General features: G+C 39.2%; 1 protein-coding gene across 1 annotated transcript in view; it reads left to right on the forward strand.

Annotated features, from left to right (window-relative positions):
* DPYS (dihydropyrimidinase) overlaps positions 1-22,919 on the forward strand; it is a 35,091-nt gene extending 12,172 nt beyond the window's left edge. Inside the window, exons 5-9 of the mRNA XM_080378048.1 lie at positions 4,818-4,974; positions 5,954-6,095; positions 8,048-8,190; positions 18,164-18,371; positions 22,734-22,919. Of these exons, the coding sequence (XP_080234174.1) occupies positions 4,818-4,974; positions 5,954-6,095; positions 8,048-8,190; positions 18,164-18,371; positions 22,734-22,841 (758 nt within the window). The 3' untranslated portion in view covers positions 22,842-22,919. The remainder of the gene's footprint in view (positions 1-4,817; positions 4,975-5,953; positions 6,096-8,047; positions 8,191-18,163; positions 18,372-22,733) is intronic.
* Positions 22,920-23,180: the final 261 nt, after the last annotated feature.

A 23,180-nucleotide genomic window follows, 5' to 3' on the forward strand; every position in this document is an offset into this window, starting at 1 on the left:
AAAAAATAAATAAATCTCAAAGTATTCTATGAATGACATAAATAAACCCCAAATATTTTGCTGGAATATACTCAGCTTGGACAGGTTAAAACCACTCTAATGTGAAAGCTGTGTAAACTCTTAAATACCAGAAGGCTCTCAAGCATTTGAAATATTCACTCTAATGCAGTTGATTCATCTTTTCAAGATTATTTCTCCATCTCTTGATGCTAGCTTCCTACTGTTTAAAATTGTGAAATTGTTCATGTTCCTTTCCAAGCACTTAGCATGAAGTACAGTGTGAGGGTGCATATTTGTGCCTGCCCATGTCGAAAGAAGATTGATATCCCTTCCTATTCCATCACTGACCTCAGAAGGGGACAGACTGATCTTCAGTGAGCATAATCTATTTTCTGGGTGACGGTGTGATACCAGAATTGAAGCATTGCTTCTCTGGAATGGTGATTTTCCTAGTCAAAAATGTAAGTCAGAGCCCAGTTTTTCTTTGCCCCTCATTTAGCTACACAAGGTGAAAAATAATAGTAGAGCTAGAGGCTGAAGGTCTGATACAGTTTGTGGAAGACAGTAGGCGTAATTCTGTTTTCTTCCGTGAGCTATGGCTTAGACCCTGAAGGCTAAAATCAGTCATACAGACTGTAAAGGGATACTAGTTCTTATACTTAGAATAAGCAAACTTCAGGGCAATCACATGAGTGACTGTGTTTCCTTCTCCCCTCCATGCCAACGTCCACCATCTGTGCCTGCTCTGATCTTCAGCAACACCACTCACCGAAGGAAATCTCCAAATTGTAGCAGCATGTTTTTCATGTACATCAGTAAGAACTACAGTGCTGCTGAATATTCACCAGAAAATCCAAACTTTCCAAGTTGTGCTTATGTTGGAGAGGGACAGGTTGACTCATGCCCCCATCCTGTTCTTTTTTGGGCCTAGCAGTCTGTTTGCCAAAAGCAATGGTTCACTAGTTCTCTGCTTGAGAGGGTCAAAGACCACACATCTCTGAGAAGTGTCCCTGCTCATCTCAGTGGGCGGTTTCTTCACCCCTGTGCAAAACATGATCTTGAATCTTGCTAGAATAGATAGAGGAACTGTCTGCTTCCATAGAATGGCAGTCTGACGTTTCTGTGTGCATGACAGTCTCATTCCCTTGACTGGGAAGTCAAAGAGGATCTGCTTACTGCTATTGTGTATCCCTACAACAAGGAGACAAGGCTGTAGAGAGCTAGTGTCAGGCAGCAGAGCTCCCTCTCCTTGTTAGGACTACCTGATGTGAAGTTACTGGGGAAAACAAATGCGGCCCTGTCACCCATTCCTTCGGTCAATAACACCTATGGGGAAGTAAGCTAATAAGATGTGATTTAGGGATATATGATTTACACTGCCTCCCACTTGAAAATGCTTTCATTCTGTGTACTAAAGGCTAGAGAACATGTCCTTTTGCCCATTTAACTGGGCTGTTACAGCTAAAGAAATAAGACTTTCTAGCGCAGATCAGAACTGGAGAGCAGAATCTTACTAGAAAGTCAACTTTCTATAAAGGTTTATCCTATTTTAAAAAGTGCATATAAAAATATGTACTTTGTCAGATGACAAGAAGCTTACTTAGACTTAGAAACTTGGTGCCTCCTATAATCAGTCACAAGTTAGGTCTTTTAGTGAGAAGGGTATGTCAGTAGCTGTGGGTATACAGACTCTTACGCTGATTCTGAGCACAGGAGTACAACCAAAAATGCCAACATTTTACCTGGCTCATGCAGGACAGCTCAGGTTCAGGCTGTAGATAGCTTAACTGGTGCAACGCTATGCCTGAATCAATAAACCCTGCCTTGCAGTTCTGCTTCTTTCAGATTATAGCTAGTCAGTGTGTATCTTTGCCCCATATGGCCTTTTCTTAAGTGCTTCTGAAACTTTTACTGGAATAAGCACACAAGGACCAGTTTTTCAAGTCTGTAAATGTTAGCTGGTGTTTCTCAAGATTATAACTCTTTTTTAGCTTTGGTAGGTGGTAAAATAAATTGCAATTGCCCGTCTTCTTTGTTATAAAGTAATTTACGTGAAAATAGCTCTTGCCAGCCAGTTTGGGCATTTGATGAAGTCACCATATCCACAGCTATTTCCCAGCAGCTCAGAGATGTCAGAAAGACCAAACAGCAGAAAACTTTCTGCTTACTGTTTCTACTGAATACAGGAAAACACAACAAATGGAAAGACCTGATTTATTACTGTATTATTCCACTTCTGTGCCTATAGGCAGAAGCTAGAATAACCTTAATGCAGAATTTCCTTTTTGCCAATTGAGCTAAAAGAGCCTTAATGCAGAATTTCCTTGTTATTTGGATTAAATCAGAGTCTTGATATTATTGCACCTTTCAGTCTGGCTGGTCACGGTCCAAACGAAATGCAAGAGATTGCACAGTCAGCAGAAGTGTCCAGATGTAGTCTGTTGAAGCTGCAGTGTTCAGACTCTAAATCACTTGAGGAAATGGCTTGTACTCCTTCTAACTCATGGGAACAAGGGGAGCTGCTCAGGTCAAAATCTAACTGCAGAAATATTATCTTCAGCTGTGGTATGAGTTAGAATCAACTCAGCCTATTTGACTATGAGCTTGGAGACTTCTTTTCATTTTTATATTGTGAAACTGAGATAAGAAAATTATTTATAGAAGTTAAACATTTACTCCTTTCCTATCATTTTAACTTTTATCATTTATAGCTATGTCCTTCATAAAGTTCAGCTTTACATTGGATTGAATTTTCTTTAGCTTGTTTAGATGCAGTAGGAAAGACACACACCACACCACACTTCCCCCTTCTCCCCCTTTCTACTGACCCTTTCTCATGATAAATCTGTCAAAAGTCTAATAGGTAAATATACAAGATTAATTATATATGCAGGACTTTTTCTGCATATATCTAGATTTATGGCAACCTGCCCTCAAATACTGTGGTGTTGCCCAGGGAAGGCCAAGATCCCCCTGATTCCTGCAGCAGCTCTGAATTGGGAAAACACTAACCTGACTTAAATCTTCTCATTCACATAGTGGTCATGTATATGACTTCCATAGATGGTCTCACATTCAGTGCTTTAAGTTTTGAAAATAAGTTGCAAAGAACGGTAAATAACTGCTTAAGTCATTACTTTAAGCCCAAAAATGATGGTGGTCTCCCTCTGAGCCCAAGTTTAAGTCTATAATGTATGTAGGTAAGTGGAACTGGGAGCTTAGAATGCTCCAAGCCAAGCTGTCAATATGAGTCAAGCACATTCAACATGTCAGAGCTTGCTGAGGTGGATACAGCAAATGAATAATGCTAATAGGGAGTCTTTAGGTCATGGAAAAAGTAATACTATGTAGTACTTGGAATAAATGGACAGTACAGTGATGTCAGAGCAGGTCTTGAAACCTTGTAGAAATAACTGTAGAACGATGGGTTTTAAACGGTATGAGTCCTTTCTGCAAGCCTAGCACAGATTTAAGGAATGGCACTACTCCAGTGGGAAGTGCATTTGAAAAGATTTGAGCTCTTCAGTAACTACCTATGCTAGTGTAACAGTTACAATCCAGTAGCTCACAGAAGTACCAGAATCTAATGTACAGAGAGAAAACTGCAAAAGTTGTGTGTTTTGGTTTTTTGTTTTTTTTGGGTTTTTTTGGGGTTTTTTTTTGGTTTGGTTTTTTTTTTTTTTTTTTTTTTTTTCCAACAGTACCATGAATGTATGGCTTACGCAGAGAAAACCAGAGAAAGGTCCCTGTCTTACATCACCAAGCAATTACCAGCTGAGCCCTCGCTGGGGTAATGCAGTGACAGTTCTAATAAAAACTGTCCCTGGAGTGAAATCTAGGATCCATAGCAAGACAACCACTGTCTGTAGGGATCAGAGGAGGGAGAAAGCTCTTGCTAGGATCCACCACAGGCTGCCTTCGACCAGCACCAAGCAGCCTATGAGTGGGTGTGTGAGGTCCCAGCTCACTGATTCTTTGGTGACCATCACAGTCAGGGCAGTACCACCGCTCACCTACAGAACTGCAAAGTGGCTGGACCACCTCCTCAGGGAGTGAAACATCTTGTTTCATCTTCCATCTTTTTCTGATGAGTTTCAAGCCCGTGTTTCCTAGGAGGAAAAAATAGTTTAAATATTTTAGCTCTATCCAAAGACTAACAGCCAGTCTAGGTTGGTGTCCTCTTCTGAGGAATCTAGAACATTGTGCAGCAAAGAATTAAAGATTAAAATTTGGGAAATAATGTTCAAAATTGAATTATTTATAGTTTTTGATCTGGGAAATGTTTTTACCCTCCTTAGGTTATGTCTGGTGCCATATTGTTCTATATTGTTCTTCCTGGAACAATTATAGCCTGACAATTAGAAGTACCACCTTGCAAAGTCTGTATGCTGTATATATTAACTTACATTGTTACATAGTCAATAATTTCAGAGTGCCAAACAGGTGCTATCAAGGAATATATAGATCTTGAGCATAACTAATGCAACTGAGGAATGTGTTCCTTTTGAAATCTCAATCACATGCCTGGTAAACAATGTGTAAAACCCATTATAATATATCTGTCAACAATTTAATTAAAAAACTTGTCCAAGCAATGTTCTTATGAGGAAATATATTGGGAGATCACCAGCAAAATATTCAAAAGAGAGATGCTGTCTTACAGTTTAGTTTATTATGTTCTTCCATATGTTGGTGTTTAATTTGAAACACTCATTCAAAATTAAATCCATTGCACCAAAAAGATCCACAACAGAGAAAATACAAGATATGCATGCTTTTGTTGTTTGATGATGGTGCTATTGCTTTACAATTTTCAGGAAAGGTGGTTTATGGAGAGCCTATCGCTGCTAGTCTTGGCACTGATGGCACCCACTACTGGAATAAAGACTGGGCTCATGCTGCAGCATATGTCATGGGACCTCCACTGAGACCAGATCCATCTACTCCTGGTTTTCTCATGAACTTACTGGCCAAGTAAGCAGATGAACAAGCAGTGACAGCTGATGCCCAAATACTCAGCAAATTCTGTCTGGAGTATAGAATAACAGGTTGATGCCCTGGAGATTTTCTAATTACAGAATATTACATTATCAGGAAGGAGAAATGGAAGGTGAAACCACAGATGAAAACTGTATTTTTATTACAGAAATTAGAAAGTGTTCAGATTTTGTTTCTCTGAACTCTTGTGGCCTTCTGTCTCCATTTCATTTTAATCAATAACCCTTGCCTTGCTAATACTGCAGCAAAAATTGAAACATGACCAAAGGGACAGTAAGGCTGGAAGTCAGTGAGAAATGTGTAGAAAGTAGGGTTGCAGCTAAGGGGTCTGGGTTTTGTGGTCAGCTGCCTTTTTCACTTGAAATTTGGATGCTGCATAAAAACTAAGCCTGCTGACTTCTGAAGGTAGATATAAGTTGTCTACTTCATGACATCTTTTTGAGAAGGTAGCAGGATTTTTTTCTTTTTTCATACCTGCAGTAAACAAAATGTGCAGTTTACTGGTATTCATTACCACAATTACTAACTCCACAAAAGGGTTGAATTTGACCAAAGAGCCTGTGACAGCGTGCCTGAACCCTGGCTGATGGTTATGCAGATCCATAGTAATTTCACGGGGTATATGGAGTGATATAGTCTAAAATGGCCCTAAGTGGGGATGGAACCAAGCCCCTTGGTCCAGGCAAAGTGGGAAAGTCCTCCATTTGTGGGACACCTTTGACATATCCAAAGTAAAAGTGTTATTTTTGGTGCTTGGTTTCTTCTGAGGGATTTCTGAAGAGGCAACTAATTCACAGGGGAACTGACTGTTACTGTGGAGCTGCTCTTGGAAGACTGGACTGGAGACAGGCTGGCAGGGAATATCAGTTTTTCCTTGCAGTGGTTGGTCTAACCTATCTTATGTGGCACTGTCTTGCACATGCTCTGCTTCATAATGAACTTTGTTTCCCTGTAGTGATGACCTATCTGTGACAGGGACTGACAATTGCACCTTTGATATATGCCAAAAAGCTCTGGGGAAGGATGACTTCACAAAAATCCCTAATGGAGTGAATGGTGTGGAAGACAGGATGTCAGTCATATGGGAAAAAGGTGTTGTAAGTATATCAAGATGTCTGAACATGGAGGTAATTGATTTCTCCAACAATACAATCTCTCAGCAGTTATCAACTCTCCATTTTATCAAGTGTACTTATGACAGGATAACTCTTTTGATCAAATACCATAACAGAGTCCTTACTAACTCTCACTTTGTGGTCCTAAGAGACAGAAGAAGATTCTCAGTGCTTAAAATATAGCACTAGGGAATAATTTCCATCGTTTAGCAGCAAAGGACTGCTATTGTTTCAACAGTAGTGCACAGTTATTTACTTCAAACGTGTTTCTCAACAGATGAAAGTAAAAGAGATGCCTGCAAGTTCAGCTTGGTCAGTTCTGTACTTTTTCATGTCTCTCAAACTTAGCTGTTGGAGGAGCTTCTGCACTGGGTGTGTGCCTGTCAGCTTCTAATTTGTGTTTTCAGCCAGAGGAAACAAGCTACAGATAAGAAATGCTTCTCTAATGTACGGCTCAGTCCTGTGATATCATGAGATAAGCACCTTCAGGTCCCATTTACTTCAGATTCTCAGTGCCAACACAAGAATGCCTGGTGTTTCTTAGGATTAGAGCCCTTCAGGCTCTAATCAAATGTAAATATGAAAGCTACTGGCCAGGCTTTTTTGACATGGGGTAGTCTGATGAAGGGGGAGGTGAGGCAATCTGGTGAGGGACCTGTTGCTATCTGGGTTTTATGATTGCTTTGGCTAATACAATACTTTTAAGTTCTAGAGGCTCTAGTTTGACTTTTTAATTAATATTGTTTTCTTGCAGTAGTGAAGTCTTGTTGGTAATGCATTGTGAAGCATATTTATTGGTCACTGTAGAATTATCTACCTCACAGACTTGGTAAGGATGTGATTCAGAATCTCTTGTTTATCTGTATTTGAGATTCAGCTCCAGTTGGTGCGTACAAAGCCGATTTCTGCCTATATTCACCTGTGACATAGCTCTAGTGAGGTTATTTATGGTGTAAAACGGAATATAATCTAGCTTGTGATGAGTATGAAAAGGAGAAATGAATATGTACTTCTGTGCTGCTTTTGAACAGTGTATCTAGTTGGGCAAGGTAATTTTTCAAAAAGTTCTTCAATCAGTCTTATATTCCCTTTTCTTACTTGTAAAATACACAGCTGTGAGAGTTTGTCTGGAAAGCTTCCCTCCCTTCCCACACACCATTATTTAGAAGAGCAGCGTTCAAGACTTTCATTATGCTTTTCTTCTCAGATGGCTGCTCACAGGCCACCATACAAACATGCATTTACAACATTCTGATTCCTAGACTGACCTACGTACTATTGCCAGTGTAGCTGGCTTTCTGAGCAAATAACAGTCATGGAGGCTGGATTAAATTAGCTGTGTAGCAGTGGACAGCCCCAAGACACATGCATATCCATTATTATTTCCTGTTTTGCTGATGTGTCACATCAGCAGATTTGGGGTTTTTTTTGATCTCAAACATTTACTGAGCAGTACAACTGCAGTGCTATTGCTGAAGAGATTTGCAAATCACCTTTCCTGTATTACACACTGTGCCTTGACTCTGCTTTATCATCTTCTAGCCCCTCCTTAATACTCTCTCACCATTTTCCAAAACCTAGATACTTGGGAGATGTTATGTCTCCTGAGGAAACTGCTGAGCAGGACTACAAATTGAAAACCAGCTAAAAAAACTTGGTTTCAGTTGACTTGAAACTGGATCCACAAGAGCATTTGGATTTACAGTTGTCCTTTTTTTTCCCTTTGTTGTGGGGTAAAGTAAGATAAAGTCATTGTATGCAGTGAATGTACATTGCAGTATGTGTATCTGAGACAAACAGTTATTTTTATTTCTTTTAAGCTCTTCAATATGATATTTTTGTCTGTCACTCAGTCGAGGCTTTTCAACAACAAGAACATTTTTTTCATTCCTTGTTTAAAAAAGTAATGTTTGCTTTTGTGTGCTCTTCTACAGTACAGTGGAAAAATGGATGAAAACAGATTTGTAGCTGTTACCAGCACAAATGCAGCAAAAATCTTTAACCTTTACCCAAAGAAGGGGAGAATTGCAGTGGGTTCTGATGCTGACATTGTAATTTGGGATCCCAAAGCTACAAGGTATGTATTGGTAGTTATTTCCTCCCATCCAGCCTCTCTGCAGGAAAAAATACATCAAAACCTCTGTACGGCAATAAGCCTTTGGGATGAGGTTATAGTGTTTTTCCACAGCACTTCATGTGAATTATTTAGAGCTTATTTGTCTCCTACAATAGTGTGTGCAAGCAGAGATCTTTGATCTCTAGATGAATTTTAAAAATATTCTCTTAAATTGCTGACCAAGTGCAAAAATAACAAGGTCTGTACATTATGCTACCTGGGCTTGGTATCCTAAGAGGAAAATTAACCACTTTGGGATCTTAAGAGTAACTATTAAGTGCTGGAGTATGTTTATCTTTCTCTGACTGCAAAGAGCATGAAAGGAGCCTATGTTCCTACAGAATGACCCATTATAAGCTTATTTTGAATTTACAGCTACTTCAGAAATATTCAAAGGTGGTCAGCATGGGTGGTGAAAGTGTGGGGTCTTACCCCCCTAATATGTTCTCCCTAGGTGATAGAGCAAATATAGTGGTAGAGTCAGGAGTGAGCTTAGTTTTGAAGCTCAAGATGTGCCTGCTTATGCTATTATTTAAGGAGTTTTCTGACTTAATACACAGTAAGTCTGCTAGAACAGAGCTTTTCACACCAGCAACAGATGCGCAAAAGGTATGCTGATGTCTCACCCTGCATGACTTGATGCCATGGCACATTTTTGCTACAAAGGGCTTGCAGTGTCTTTCTAGAAGTCTTGGCTTGCACAGCATACTGTGCATTACAGCTGATATTCACACCATCAGCCAGCTCCACACTTAGGCCACTATAAATATCTCAATAATTACGTATCTTGAGTCTTGCTCTGGCTCTTGTGCTCATCCTGGTCTTGTTTAAACTGCCTGGAAATGGTTTGGCAGCCAGCTGTCACTAAGCCAGCTCACCGGGGGAGTTGTCTTTCGCAGCTGAGATGCCTATGGGCTGTGCAAGTGCATCTCCACTGTTCAAATGCTGAGCAGATTAGCTTAAATCTGGAGGCACTTTAACATCTGAGCCTTACATCTGACCACATCCGTCCCTGCACACAGAAGCAGCAGCAGGTCAGGAGGTGTGCGGGGCTGGTGCTATTGTCTTGGGCTTAGCTCTAGTGAGCAGTGTGAGCGTACAACTGTGCTGAAGGCACACATTGACCTGCCTTGAAATCTCTTCATCAGTGTCATCGAAATAGTCAGTAAATCCATAGAAGATAGCAATCACTAACCCCAGATGAGCTTTGTGGGGTGTTGGGCATGACAGTATGGGCAGCTTTCATCAAAGTTATCACAGTGTTTGGTATTCCTAAAGCCTGAGCTGTTGTAACTCAGATGGCATTAGATTTTCAGCCTTTGTTTTTTTGAAAAAAAGAGTTGAAGACTCCTGTTAAGGTAGAGGAAAGTTTTGAAATGTAACCAGGCAAATCTAATATTGGAAGCCAAATGCGGGGGAAAAAATACCCTAATCCTAGATTTACCTTACACAACCAAAATTTTCTTGACTAGTCTTCTGGGTTTTGAATTTTTGATGATGGAGTTCTTCCTCATTTCAGTAATTAATGAATACCAAAACCATGTGAGAGAGAGAGGAAAAGCATTCTGTATTTCAAGCTGCAAAGCTTGAGGACATAGAGGTTGCTGTTCAGAAGTCCCACAAAAAAACTGGAAGCACCAGCAAAAGAAGTTTCAGGAGTGTCAACTCCAATAAACATAGAGGCCTGCCCAGCACTGGGTCAGAGAGATTTTCATGTGCATTATGCCTTCTGGCATGTTGAGCAAGCATATTTTGAGATGAGCTATTTCAGGACAATGGAGCTATGAACTCCAATTAAAAAAAAAACCAACAAACTGAGGGATTCTTTTCTGAGCTCACTTCTACTCTGCCCTGGTGACAAATGAATCTAGAAGCATAGCAGAGTTCTGATATTGTTCTCAAGGTGCTTTGTCAGCTCCTGTATTTATTTATCCTTTTTCCTCCCAAACATTCTTTCTGCCTCCCTTCACCCTCTCCTGAGTGTTCCAATTGCCTTTTTACCCACTGCAGCTGTGAAGGGGCATTACACTGTATTTTCTTACTGAGCAAGCTAATTTTAAGTTCATCGAATACTTTTTTCCTGATCTGGTACTGTTCCCAGTGTTTATCCCTATGACTTTGCTAAGAACATGCCTCTCTGCAGGTACAATTGTGTGAACTACATGAATAAGTATATATAAATCTCACTAGTGCTTGTCTATTCATTTCACTATAAATCCTGAAGAGGGCATAAACAGCCCAGCAGAAAAAAAAAAAAAAAAAAAGATCTAGATAATGGACTTCAACCATTTAGGATATTACACAAGATGCAGCCTCATGTGCTTTGTTGACTCTGGGGAGTGATTTTCAGTTTCACAGTAGGCTTGTTCCTCTTTCTTGCTAAGTCTTTCCTCTTTTGAGCATGACTTTTTTTTTCTTGTTTGAAAATCTAAATCTTGTAAGAGGAAAATGCAGTTTTCCAGTTCTGATTTGATGCTGTGTTGCTATAGTCTCCAAATACTGGCTGATACCAGCCTGAAGAGTTAGACGATCGCTGAAGTATTGCTGTGAGGAACTGGTATTATCACAATCTGTCAGAGGAAGTCTATAGGGAAGATTCTGAAGTCATTCTGAAAGGTAGTGAAGCTCTTAAAATGTATATCCTTACAAAACTGGCTACATTTCCCCTCCCACATAATTGCACAATAGTAACATGTTGGGTGCTATCTTGGCACACAGGATTTTCTCTTTCTAGATTATAAAAACCTAGTGAATTCTACATGACAGCTCTGAAAGCTAGGAGCAATTGCAATTCAAGGTTCCACTTCCAGCACTCTGCCACTTTGTTTGAGGCTTTCCTTCTACAGGTTAGCTTCACTGACTGGTCTATTTCTGTAGCATTTTCGGCTAATTCCTGCAGAAAATATTATATGAACAGTTGTCAGATTTGCTACAGTATTTAAAAGCTTCTCAGTACTGGTTTTAGCAGGTTTTGCATGAAAGCAAGCATTATTAGAAAGAAACCCATTAAATGTATAAATTAGTCAGAAACAGCATTGGAAAAGAAAGGTTATGAGTTCTTCCAGGTTATATCTATTTCTTAGCTTCCTTATTGCATATTCATTAAAAATACAGAAATACGAAAGAGACCTCTTGCTTTATTGAAGCCATTTGCCACCAAACATCATCTTGCAGACCTCAACACCCTCAGCATCCCAAATACATCCTGTGCACACAGGATTGTTTTGTGAGAGCTCCTAGGGAAAACGCAGGTAGGCAGCAAATGTGTACTCACTGTACCATCTTATTTTAATCTGTGCTTTGATCAAGAATGTTCACTGAGTTCTTTCACACACTTCTTTGCACACAAATAATGTCACAGCCCAAGTCTGTGAAACAAAAGTAACTGTGAAGACTATTCCAGAAGGAGGGGGCAGAGTAAGCAAGGAGAGGAGAACACCACCTGTCAGCAAGTCAGTGTCCTTTATAGCTGACACCTTTAGATATTTGAAAACAAGTAAGAAAACAAAATCTCTAGGGCTTGTTTCAGAAATGCTCAGCAAGGAATCTAAATACTGCAGTACCCAATTCAGACCATGGAAAGAGCTAAGCATCCCTTGTAAGTAGGGGCAGAAAGGGCTAAAGATCTCAGAAGAGATATTCAGCTCCTGGCAAGTATTAGGGCCCAATAAACTCCATGTAGTCTGTTGGAGTCTTGCAAATAAGCCCTGGATCAGGCCCCAAAGTCAAGATCAAAGACCTGTAGTGATAAAAAAACCTGTCTCAAATGGATTTAAACTTTCCGAGTCCCGCCACTTCATTATAACTGCATGCAGTCTGGGAAGCCTCACCCACCAGTTTCCCACTCACCAAATTTTAGCTGCTTTGGAACGCAGAGGCAGAGCCAGCTGTGCAGGTAGAAGTCTCTCACCCCATCCTCCTTGGGCTCTGCTGGAGTGGCCCTCTTTGTCAGGCCCAGAGTGTGCCCCACGTGGGTCAGTGGAGCTGGGCTCAGCCCTGAGCATGGCAGTGACGGTGGCAGCCCCGAGCACATGGCTGCTGGAGGGGCATCCCTGACTGGCAGGGAACGCAGAGACCTCAGGTGAGGAGGAGAGGGAGGAAAAGGCTGTGTTCTCTGTAATATAGCTTCTATGATATGACTAGGGAAGACATGGTTTGTAGCCCCTGTTTCTAGTGTTGGTTTAGGGCAGGGGTCCTCAAACTACGGCCCGCAGGCTGGATACGGCCCCCCAGGGTCCTCAATCCGGCCCCCGGTATTTACAGACCCCCCTGCCGGGGGTTGGGGGGGAAACCAAGCAGCCGCAGACGACTGCCTGCCACTGCATCCGCGCGCCGGCCCCCTGGTTAAAAAGTTTGAGGACCCCTGGTTTAGGGGAAACAGTCACTGGATGCAAACCAGAGAAGTCAGGGTGTTCCAGTCTGCTGGCATATGATCCCTTGATGCCTTTGTTTGCTTGTAGATATGTTCATGGATAAATCTTTTGCATTTGTTAGAACCAAAATCTGCAGCCTATATCTATCTCATTTGTATTCAAGTTTTCAGCCTCAGATGCTCAAGTGGAGACAAGCCACAACATTTAAGTACTCTTCGCCAGGCAACTAGCTGTAATTTTTCGTAACGTGAAAGAGAAAGAAGCGAAGATGTTAGCAGATGATTAGAATAAATAATACTGCAACTGTTTTACTGTTTTGATGAATGAACATGATTTTGAATACTGAGTATACAGATAACTGCATCTAGACACAATGAGGCAAAATGAAATAATGTGGCATACAAATATGTGTTGCACAGGACAAGTATGTTCTGGTACTTTCAGTAGCCCCATATTCTTTTTCACAAGTGCAAGTGTGTGCATGCATGAATGTACACTAATTCACTAGAATCACAGTTCTTGTCAAAGGCCTGTAATTTCAAATTAAGGGAACATGGAGAAAGAAACAATAGGCACAAGTTAAAATACATAAAATTCCATTTAATCTTAAGAAATAACATTTTTTTTCTGTGAGGATTATCAAGTTGCACAGATTGCCCAAAGACATTGTGGAGTCCCCATCTTAGGAGGTACTTAAAACCTGATTGAACAGGGCCCTGAGAAACCAACTTTTGCTGACCCTGAGCAGAGCAGAGGGCTTGGAATAGATGATCTCCAGAGATGCTTTCCAACCTCCACAACTCTGTGGTTATGTGAACTGTAACAAAATAAACCTCTCTGAGAGAGCATGATGTATGTTTCCCTAGTAACTTGCTGTCTTGCAAAATGTCAGCTGCTCTCTTTAGAGAACTGAATCTTAGAAACTTTACCAAAAAAAAAAAAATCTCTTATTTTCTTCTTATATAACCTTGCCTTTTTCTCCCTGGTAATCGCTTCCAGATCTTCTTTAGTCATTAAACAGACTAATTTGTATTTTCCTCTCTTTTTATGCTTTTCTGTGAGCTTAGTTTCTCATTACTGTTTCCCTCCTGCCCATTATACAGTTTGACAATTTTCACTTCCATCCCGTATCAGTTTGGAGGGACTAGTAAGACCAGACTGATGGTATTGTTGACAAATGAGTTACTTAACATAATCAAAAAAATAATATAGTTGTAATTCTCTACCTACCTTAAAATGAGATCCCATCCCCTCAGATAAGTCACTTTGAGTTGGAGCTCCCGAACATTAACTTCCTACCTCTTCTTGCATCTGTTATTTTATACACAAATCTCCTCACTTCATATGGCTACTCAAAAGCAATGCTTACTTAAACATGTATATATTTTTAAAAAGGTGAGGAATACAACTTTATGAATAGTTGCCTGCATGTATTTGCATGTGCAGTTACTGCAATTCCTTAATATAGAAGAGGCCACAGTGATTTTAATCCACATTATGGGCTTATAGCTAGTGTTTTTGCACATAGATTTTAAGACTCTCTTTCTTCTTTTTCCTCTCTTTTTCCCCTCCTCCTTTACCTTTCTTTTTAATAAAACTGACTCTTTAGCATTAAAAAAGTTCAACTTAAGTGAGTGGTGGCTCAGCAATGAAAGATGAACCATCTATTTATTTTTTCCAGAATTTAGAAAAGCAAGTTAGCAATATGGAGAGTTCAAACACATCTGAAGGTGATGTGAAAAGGCAACTTGCAAAGGCTGATACTATCCTCAGCAAACTGTATTTCTCACCTACCCCCAGCTCCGAAAAGCTTAGAGATACTGCATTGCAAGCACTGAAAGAAGTTGCTTACAGATCACATACTGACTCTTACATAAGTTTGTTTTCTATGGCAGCTGTCATCAAAGCAGTTGTTTTCTCTTAAACAACGGATTCAGGTCATTTTTGCTTCCTTTATTACTATGTTTTAAATTAATTAATTAATTATAAAATAGGTGTCCTCTACTGAAATGTTGAGCAGCTGTTCTTGCCTAAGGGTGGTCGACTACAGAATTCCTTCATATTCCTGTACCTGGAATTTTTTAAGAAAACTACAGGTATGCATCTAGTTTCCATTGAAACTAAAGAAATTCTTCATTTTCTTATGCCTACCTTGAAAATTAAAGTGATAATCCTCACAGCAGTCAAAGTTTAGGTTCTAGAGTTCACTTTAGTCCAACAGATCCACCTTCACTGGGCTGATGTGGCTTCATGTTCTATGCATTATGGGGGGTAGAAGACAACTCTAATGTCTAATGGTTTCCCTTCATCCAGTTTCCCCTCCTGCCTGACTGTAACTCACTGTTTAGTATCTTAGGCTTTGACTGAGACGTAGGCATGTTTGTGGTGCTGCTGGGTTGTGTTTGATTCGAAATGAAAACTGGACCTCTAACTCCTCAACAAAGCTTCAGGACATAATTTCTGAGCTGACCACCTGCACAGTCTTGAATTTTACCCTACAGCTTGCTGCATTAGTCTAATTTGGTGCTCTTTTCTAAATTTCAAACTTCAGTTTGTAGTTTATTTAGATAGAATATTCTACAAGTGTTTGTAAAGCCCTTTCTCACATAGACCATTACTAGTCACTGGATGCTCACACAGTCAGAGAAAATCTGGTAGTTGCTCTTAGACTAAAATAATTGCTATTTGACTGTAAATTCGTTGGACAGAAGCACTGGGTTGGAAAAAAGGCAATTTCAGAAGCATTTTTTCCTCTGGTACTAGAGGCATGTCAATTTTTATACTGATCTCCTAAAACCTCCTTGCAACACAGTTGTATATCAAAAGCAGATTAAGTGAATTACATGGAAACATTGATGTAAGTAGGAACAAAGCAGAGTCTGATGTCTTTGCGGTATCCTCTTTGTAGAGGAGAATGTTCTTTAAATGTTGAAGTACTCATTCTGATCTCAGTCTCCGAGAAAGGGTTGCTTGAAACAAAAGCCACTGTAATTTATAACCAGAACTAGAGAATTTTTAAAATTTTATTTAAAAAAACCCAATACAGGTTTTTGAAGCCTGGAGTCAGAAGCTGCTCTCTCATGCTGAGTAATCCCTTACGTCAGACATCACTTAGGGTGCTGGAGACAACTGTTATGTTATACTTCACTGTGGTGGCAGTCTTGGTTTCTTGAATTATAACTAGGTTACAGATGTTCTTGCCATTAGTGGAGTGGTCAGTAGTGTTCAGACATTCAGAGTAAACATTGGAATTTTGCTAAGATTCCTAGCAAGCTGCCTGCTGCTGAAATGGCTGATACAGCAGTAAACAGTCTGTTGCGTAAGGTTGCTGTTACGAGCTGCAGAGCCAAGCACACTGTCTAGTTCTGTTTTCATTGTTTGCTCACTTGCTACCTGAAACTTTCACTGCCATTGATAATGTCAAAGGGTTAAATCTCAGACACGTTTTGCTGATCTCCATCAGGGAGAATGTGCTTCACCTTCAGAAAGGGCAGCATGACCTAAGGCTTGTTTCAACAGAAAAGTTATAAATGAGTTCTATACAAGTTTGTTGTTGAGACAAGCTCTGGGAAATATGTTTTGTCATATTGTAAGGTTTAGCTGTACAAACGGATATTACTTTTAAATGTGCTAACTTCCATTCATTTTATATCTTTTTATGAAGGATGTACTTACCTCTGAGGCATGTTTACCTCTGGTGATCCTGCTCTAGCACATTTAAACATGTTGAGTTGAAGGATCTTGCTGATTTTTTTGTTAGTCTGATCAGATTACCTTTTTAATTTTTCTTTTTGTGTCCCAGTGCTATTGTGCTAACAGATATGTATACCCAGAGAATGCTAAAGATAATTATGTTACAGTTGTTCTTATTTACTGTTCTAGCAATTTGACCCATAAGGGTAAAGCAATAAGCAACAAGCTCTTTGCAGGGCTATTATAACACCCATGGATGAAGTTGTTCAATGGTATTCGTAGGACTGGTGAATACAAGAGGTCTGACTCCTAGTGCTCACTCTTTCCACCGTGAATCTACAAGATGATGCTGATACTGGTGATCAGACATGTCTAAGTTTTCTGTCCCAGGTGTACTGAATAAGGAAGAGATTTTATTCATTTGGGCAGATTGGTCATAGAATTTCTATATATACAGCCTTTAAAAAGTCAGTTGCCACCAATATTTAAATGTAGTCCTTGATAAAACCAATTTCTCTTAGTTCAACAGAATGATATGAAAGGAAAACCAAGTATCCTTCCAAAAATTCTTTTTTCCTTTGTATAAGTATTTGTTTGGAATAGTTGATACATGATTGGTTTTGAAAATGGCTATACTTCAAGAAAGATATAGGGTTTTTGTGGTTTTCTCATTTTGATAAAGATGTTAACTGAAGTTTAGAAAATTCTTCTCCAAATAGATCAGTATTTTAATCTATTATATTTCATATTATTTTGACTTTGATAATTCTTTTTCAAATTGTATGAACTTTGGAATACTGTTAATGCTATATATGCATGTTGGGTTTTTGATTGTGTTAGCACTTATTCTGGAAAATTCTGACTGCTAGCCAAAAGCGTGAAGCTTCCTTCATTTCAGAAATTACAGATGATGATAAAATAGAAACTCTCCAAATTATTTTTAAAACCCTCCAAAAACGTAAATTGGAAACAAGAAGCTAATAAATTAAACCAAAATTCAAAATCATGTGACCCATATTAGATACAGCAGATAGCAAGTAGCTCAGCAGGGAAAATAGATAGTGAAGGAAGTACACACAGTCTGCATTTCCAGATGCTAATGTCAGCTCTAGCACTGTCACTGCCTTTAATGTAGCCAGTTAGGGTTGGAGAAATTGGCTAGAAAAATGGTGATCATAAAGAATGAAGTCTGTGCATAAGCAAAGCAATAATACCATAGCTCCAATGAATACTGTTGAGGTCTAAGATTATAATTTGCTTAATACCCTTGGAGGAAAGGTAAGTAGAAGTGTGATGTTGTCGTTATTGTTTGGCAGCATCGAGATATTTGGGCTGTCAGTCACTGGATCAGTCCAACTCACATTAAGAGTTACCAAAATTCATTACCATCTACTGACTTTCCAGTGAAATAGTCTTTGTGCTATTTGTGAGTCTCAATCTTTGGAATATTGCAGCCATACTTTTCAAACCTGAAATTGCAAGTCATTTTAGCTAAAAAGTGAGAGCTTCTGACCTTCTTGTGCATAGGTATTTGCTTGACAAGGCTGAATGAAATAATGTTATCCAAATAAAGTATTACAATCTGATTTTTTTCCCACTCACCTCTTTCTAGTGGAAAATTTTGCATTTCAAGGCTGCAAAGGTCTTTCCTTTTGACTCCCTCTTCATTCTTTTGAAATTCAATTACTGTTCAATGAAATGTTATTGCTCTATCCTATTTTTACAGCTGTTCCATGATGTACTGTACAATGTCGTAGTTTAATAATGCTGCTAAATTTCCTTCCTGTATCAATTTCTCAGAATTTTATAATGAAGTAAAATGCAAGGATCATAGTAATTTTAGTTGTTGTTTTGCTTTGTAAACACAGGACAATATCTGCAAAGACACATCACCAGGCCAACAACTTCAATATATTTGAAGGAATGGTCTGCCATGGAGTCCCAGTTGTGACAGTTTCAAGAGGCAAAGTGGTTTATGAAGGCGGAGCTTTCAATGTCACAGCAGGAGAAGGCAAATATGTCTCCCGTCCACCATTCCCTCCATATGTCTACAAACGAGTCAAGCAGCGGGAACAGGTTAATTAAACTAATAAATCTCTGTAATGCTTTGTGCAACATGAGGATAACTAGCTCTTGGGAAGAGAGTTTTGGGGATTCAGTAGTAATTTCCCTTACTAATCAAAATCTGCCAAGGTGGGAGGAAATGAAACAAAAGACTCAATTTTTATTACTCTATCTTACAGAAAAATATCACAGGCAAGTTTCTGCTCTTAGGGTAGTCTGTACAGCTCATAGACTAAACCTGGGTACTTCACAAAATAAACATGTCCCACTTGCAATAAAAGTGGACAAAGCTTTGCTCATGAGTAATCTAACTAATACATTTAATTACTGATTTAACTGAAAATCAGAGAGGCTGAGCGTCATATGCAGGAAGAAATCTTACACTGAGGAAGAAATCAATAATTTTCTAACTCTTTTATGGATCACATATTTGGAGCAAACCCCTGTAGAATATTGAACAATTGGCTCTGTTCCAGTAAGAATGTGTTAAAACCTGAACGTGTGTGAAGTGCACTGCTGGACCAAGCAAGATAGCTCTGTTCAAGCTCTTGCTTTATTTTTTTGTTTGTTTGGGGTTTTTTTGAGAGACATATTGCAAAATACAGTAAGATTGACTTTTCAGTGCCTATTTACCATACACGCATTCATGAAGAATGCTTTTGTGTCCTTAGCGTTACTTAGCATGAGTAGGATTTTCAAAACCACCCAGACTAACTATATTTTAAAATCAAAACCTGAATCAGTGGGATTCACTGATGGATCTAAAAGTTGAATCAGACTAGTGTCCATGTGAGATATGGCCCATTGAAATGCTTTCAAGGTAATTCTGTATATTGCTTCCTGCTGTTGTCTTGATGGAGTAAGAAAGGCATATAGAAGTGGCTGAGTGAGTCTTCCCTCCAAAGACCACAGTTTCACAGGAGCTGGTGGGCTGTCTGTGAGTTGATACATATAATGCAGTAGATAGGCAGGGAATTCCCCTCATGAGCACAAAGGTTTCCGCTGCGAATTGAGAACAAAAAATGGTTTATTGCATTTTTGGGCTTTCCAAAGATAAAGGAACACTTTTTTTTTTTTTAATTTTCTTTTCTTTATTTCTTTTTTTCTTTTTTCTTTTTTCTTTTTTTCTTTTTTTCTTTTTTTCTTTTTTCTTTTTTCTTTTTTTCTTTTTTTCTTTTTTCTTTTTTTCTTTTTTTTTTTGTACCAATACAAGTCAGTGTAAATTACTTGCATTATGTTAGCATCTCACTATGCTGTTTCTACTTTGCTTTTTATTTTGAAACTCTATTCCTCATTTAAATCTGCCCACAAATTTTATATATTCCTGGGGGAAAGGAAGGGCAAAGAAAATAATCTGTGCCTGGACTTCCTAGATCTAGTCAAAAAGTGAATCAGTAGTCCAAACTGTGATTTTGTGTGGAGAAGAGGTCTTTCCTTTCCACTGAACATGTAACTGAATTGAAACAATTGCTCCAAAGGTCATGCAATTCCATGGCCAGCTGCAGATAAGATGGTCTCACAGGCTAAATATTGAGAACTACTCACCTACCGTAGATTCATTCTACATTAATCTAGATAGATTCCTTCTATAGTGTTCCTCTTAAAAATCGTCCTTTGGATCTATCTTCAGTGGGATATGCATTATGCACAAAGTTGTATGTGCCCATAAGTCTATTTAATCCACTGGACATTGATACTTTTCAAAGGAGGACTGCTTATTATTATAGCACTGTGTTGTGCAATGTTGATCCCTTTGACATTTCATGCAAAATAAAACCAGGTAATGGTAATAGAAACTAGCTATTGAAAACAGATTTGTATGGCATTACACCAACAAAAACTTGGAACATTCCTTTCCGTGTAAGAGAACATGTTGCAGTTATTAATAATTACGTGCTTTCTTAAGCCTAACTGAGTTTTAGTTGCTCCAGATCCTGGCATCTCTGCTAAAGCTTTATATCTTTTGTTAGCGGATGATTAGTATCAAAACTAAACTAAAATTTATAAAGAATTTGATAATTATAGAATTTCTGAAAGACTTCGGTGAATGTGATGGTTTTCATTTCCCATCAAAGCTAGAGAGAATTTTCTCTTAACAAAAACATCAAGTGTAGCGTGTCTTAAGAAGTGATTTTTCAACCAGCTCAACCCCCTGTAGCCAGCAACTGGGGTGGTGGATGGCAGATATCCACACAAGGCAGGATTTTGTTTCACTGATGGTCATTAACCTCTTACCTATATTAAGAGCATCACTGGAAAATGTGATTATTCTAACAAAGAACAAGCTTATAGCTTGAGCGCAGCTCAGATTTATTTCCTCTGTACCTGTTCTCTCCTGGGATATCCTGAAGTAGCTGAACCAAGATTTAAAAAACATACAGAAGCAACCAGATTCATTGATTTCTGATTGTTTTCCAGCATATCCGAATTAATTATGTACCATAATCTCAGGGCTTCTGCCTGTTGGACTAAGGAAGGGAGAAGCATCAAGAAAATAAGGTGGAACATGATCAGTTGCTTCTTTGAAAAAATGGGTTTAGAATTGCTTTGTTACAGTGCTGAACAGATTAAGCCACCCAGCTCCTGATGAAAACTGAGAACTGAACAATTTAATCCCAGTGTAAGGGACCTTTTCAAGAGAGACGTTTGACAAAATTGTTGGGATGCATAACATACAAAGCTGGGTTATCAGAGGACTGCTATTTTGATTGTGTCCAATTAGCAATTGCATGGTGAAGACAAATAATGGTGAAAGATTTGAAATGTTTTGTTGCAGGTCTGTCAGCCTGTTCCTGTTAAGAGAGCACCGTATACAGGTGCGGTCTCAGGAACACCTGTCGCACCAAAATAATAGGTTCATTCCCCAGTTTTGGCTCTTGCAGGTAACTGTGTTTTGATTAGTGAGAACTACTTTACGTAATGCTTCTCTGAAACTTCAAGAAAACAAAAGTGTAGCAGGCCATCTAGCTTGTGACTGGCTTGGCTGAAATAAACCCTCTCAGAAGCTGAATTGTCTTGGTATCTTCACGTTTGATGATAATGTGTGGCAACCCAGGTGTGGAGGACCTCTTTCTGAACGGAGCTTAATTTTAAAATTTCAAAAGAAATAAATGGAGTTTAACTGCTAGACTGAGATATGGGTATGAAAGCCCATAGAAAACCTGAGTTCAGTTAACACCAGGAGTATAAACAAAGCATAAATGTTTGGATTGCAAATTTACAGATAAAAAAACAAAAACCAGCTTGATGTGAAAAATTAAATTCTTTAGTGTCCCTGTGTTACAGAAAATAACTCTCCACGGATTGTACTGTTTGGGTTAAGCTGATAGATCTGTTTTGCAAAGACAACAGCTGTCTTCACACAAGAGAGGTGCTGCAGTCAATGCCAGTAGCGTTCTGCTGGATCGCTGAGCTACTGTAAGGCTCAGTGCTGCTAACAGAGCAATAACATCCAGCATCTCCTCTTTCCTCCTCTCCAGTGTCCACAGCGTGTAGCTTGGTTATTGACAGTCCCTCAACAATATACGCCCTGGTGCTCAGTAGATCTTTCCATGAGCTAATTTACTTGCTAAATCAGCAGAAAACAGCTTCCTTTTTCTGGGTTAGTTTTCTGTTGGCTAAGTGAGTTGAACTGTCTCTCAGAAGAACCTAGTGAGGATCAGTGCAGTGCAACAAATGGGTAGGATAAAGCAGGTGGGGAGAAGGGCTAGGCTAGGCAACAACACCCCACTCTCTAACTGTTTAACAATCAGAAGAAATATTTCAGGAAAAAGTAAAAGAACTTCAGCAAGCACAATTGAGACATCATGCTGTTGTAAGCCAACTGCAGCTGAAATGTTGTCTGCTACAGCAGGGGTGTTGATTAGTATGGGCTGGGGGGACAGTGGGTGGCAGTAAGCATGGTAAAATCCAGGCTGAGTTTTTGGGTGCCTATATGTACCACCAATGCGGTCAGCTAGTTTGAGAAATGATTTCCCAGTAGTTGGATGAAGCCTCAGTTCCTGCCTCACATAAAATGAGTCTGTTAGTGGTTATTAATATGGGGACAGGAACAAACCTGCAATGGTGGGAGGGTGAAGTTAGCTTTTCCACATATTGTTGTATCATTCCTTTAAAGCTACCTCGCAGTGAACCTCATCAGGGCATCAGTAGCAGCAAGAGTGCAGCATCCTATTTGTTTTCCTCTGTCATAAGGGAGAAAGCTTTTGTAACAGAGAGGACTAAAGGCTAAAGCTGCAATAGAGTGAGGGAGCAATAATCATTCTTTCTAGCTCCTAGCACTCTTTCTCCATTATTGCCTCTCTGAGTGACAAATTGCAAAGCAGCGATTTTCTTTTGGAAGATTATATCATATTGTCTTTTTCTTCTCTGTAGATAAAAGCAAATGAAAATAACCCTGCTGTCCCCACCGAAGCAGTGCATTCTGGATCCAGCAATCAATCCACAATCAACTTCTCAAGAGCCAACAATGAACACCAGTAACCAATAAACATTATGCTGGGCTTGCTGCATGAAAGTTGTCATTACAAATTCTCTTTAAAAGGCATTTTGTTATAAGAACTGGAATGGAGTAATAATAAATTAATAGTTACAATTATAACGTGGCAGCAGCTCTGTAGGTTCTTAAAAGTAGGTAAGTTTGGGGATGGTATTTCTTAATATTTATCTTTAGAAGGTATCAACTAACCCACAAAGTAAAAACAATGAGAAGTGACCTTTAAGCACATTTTCTACATTATTGCTCTGTTAGGTCACAGGAGATGAATCCTAATTCTCTAATTTCATGTGTTAGGAAGATCTCTGTTGAGCTTAGCAATGTGG

This window comes from Falco punctatus (genome assembly GCF_963210335.1).
Source record: "Falco punctatus genome assembly, chromosome: 3".
NCBI lineage: Eukaryota > Metazoa > Chordata > Aves > Falconiformes > Falconidae > Falco > Falco punctatus.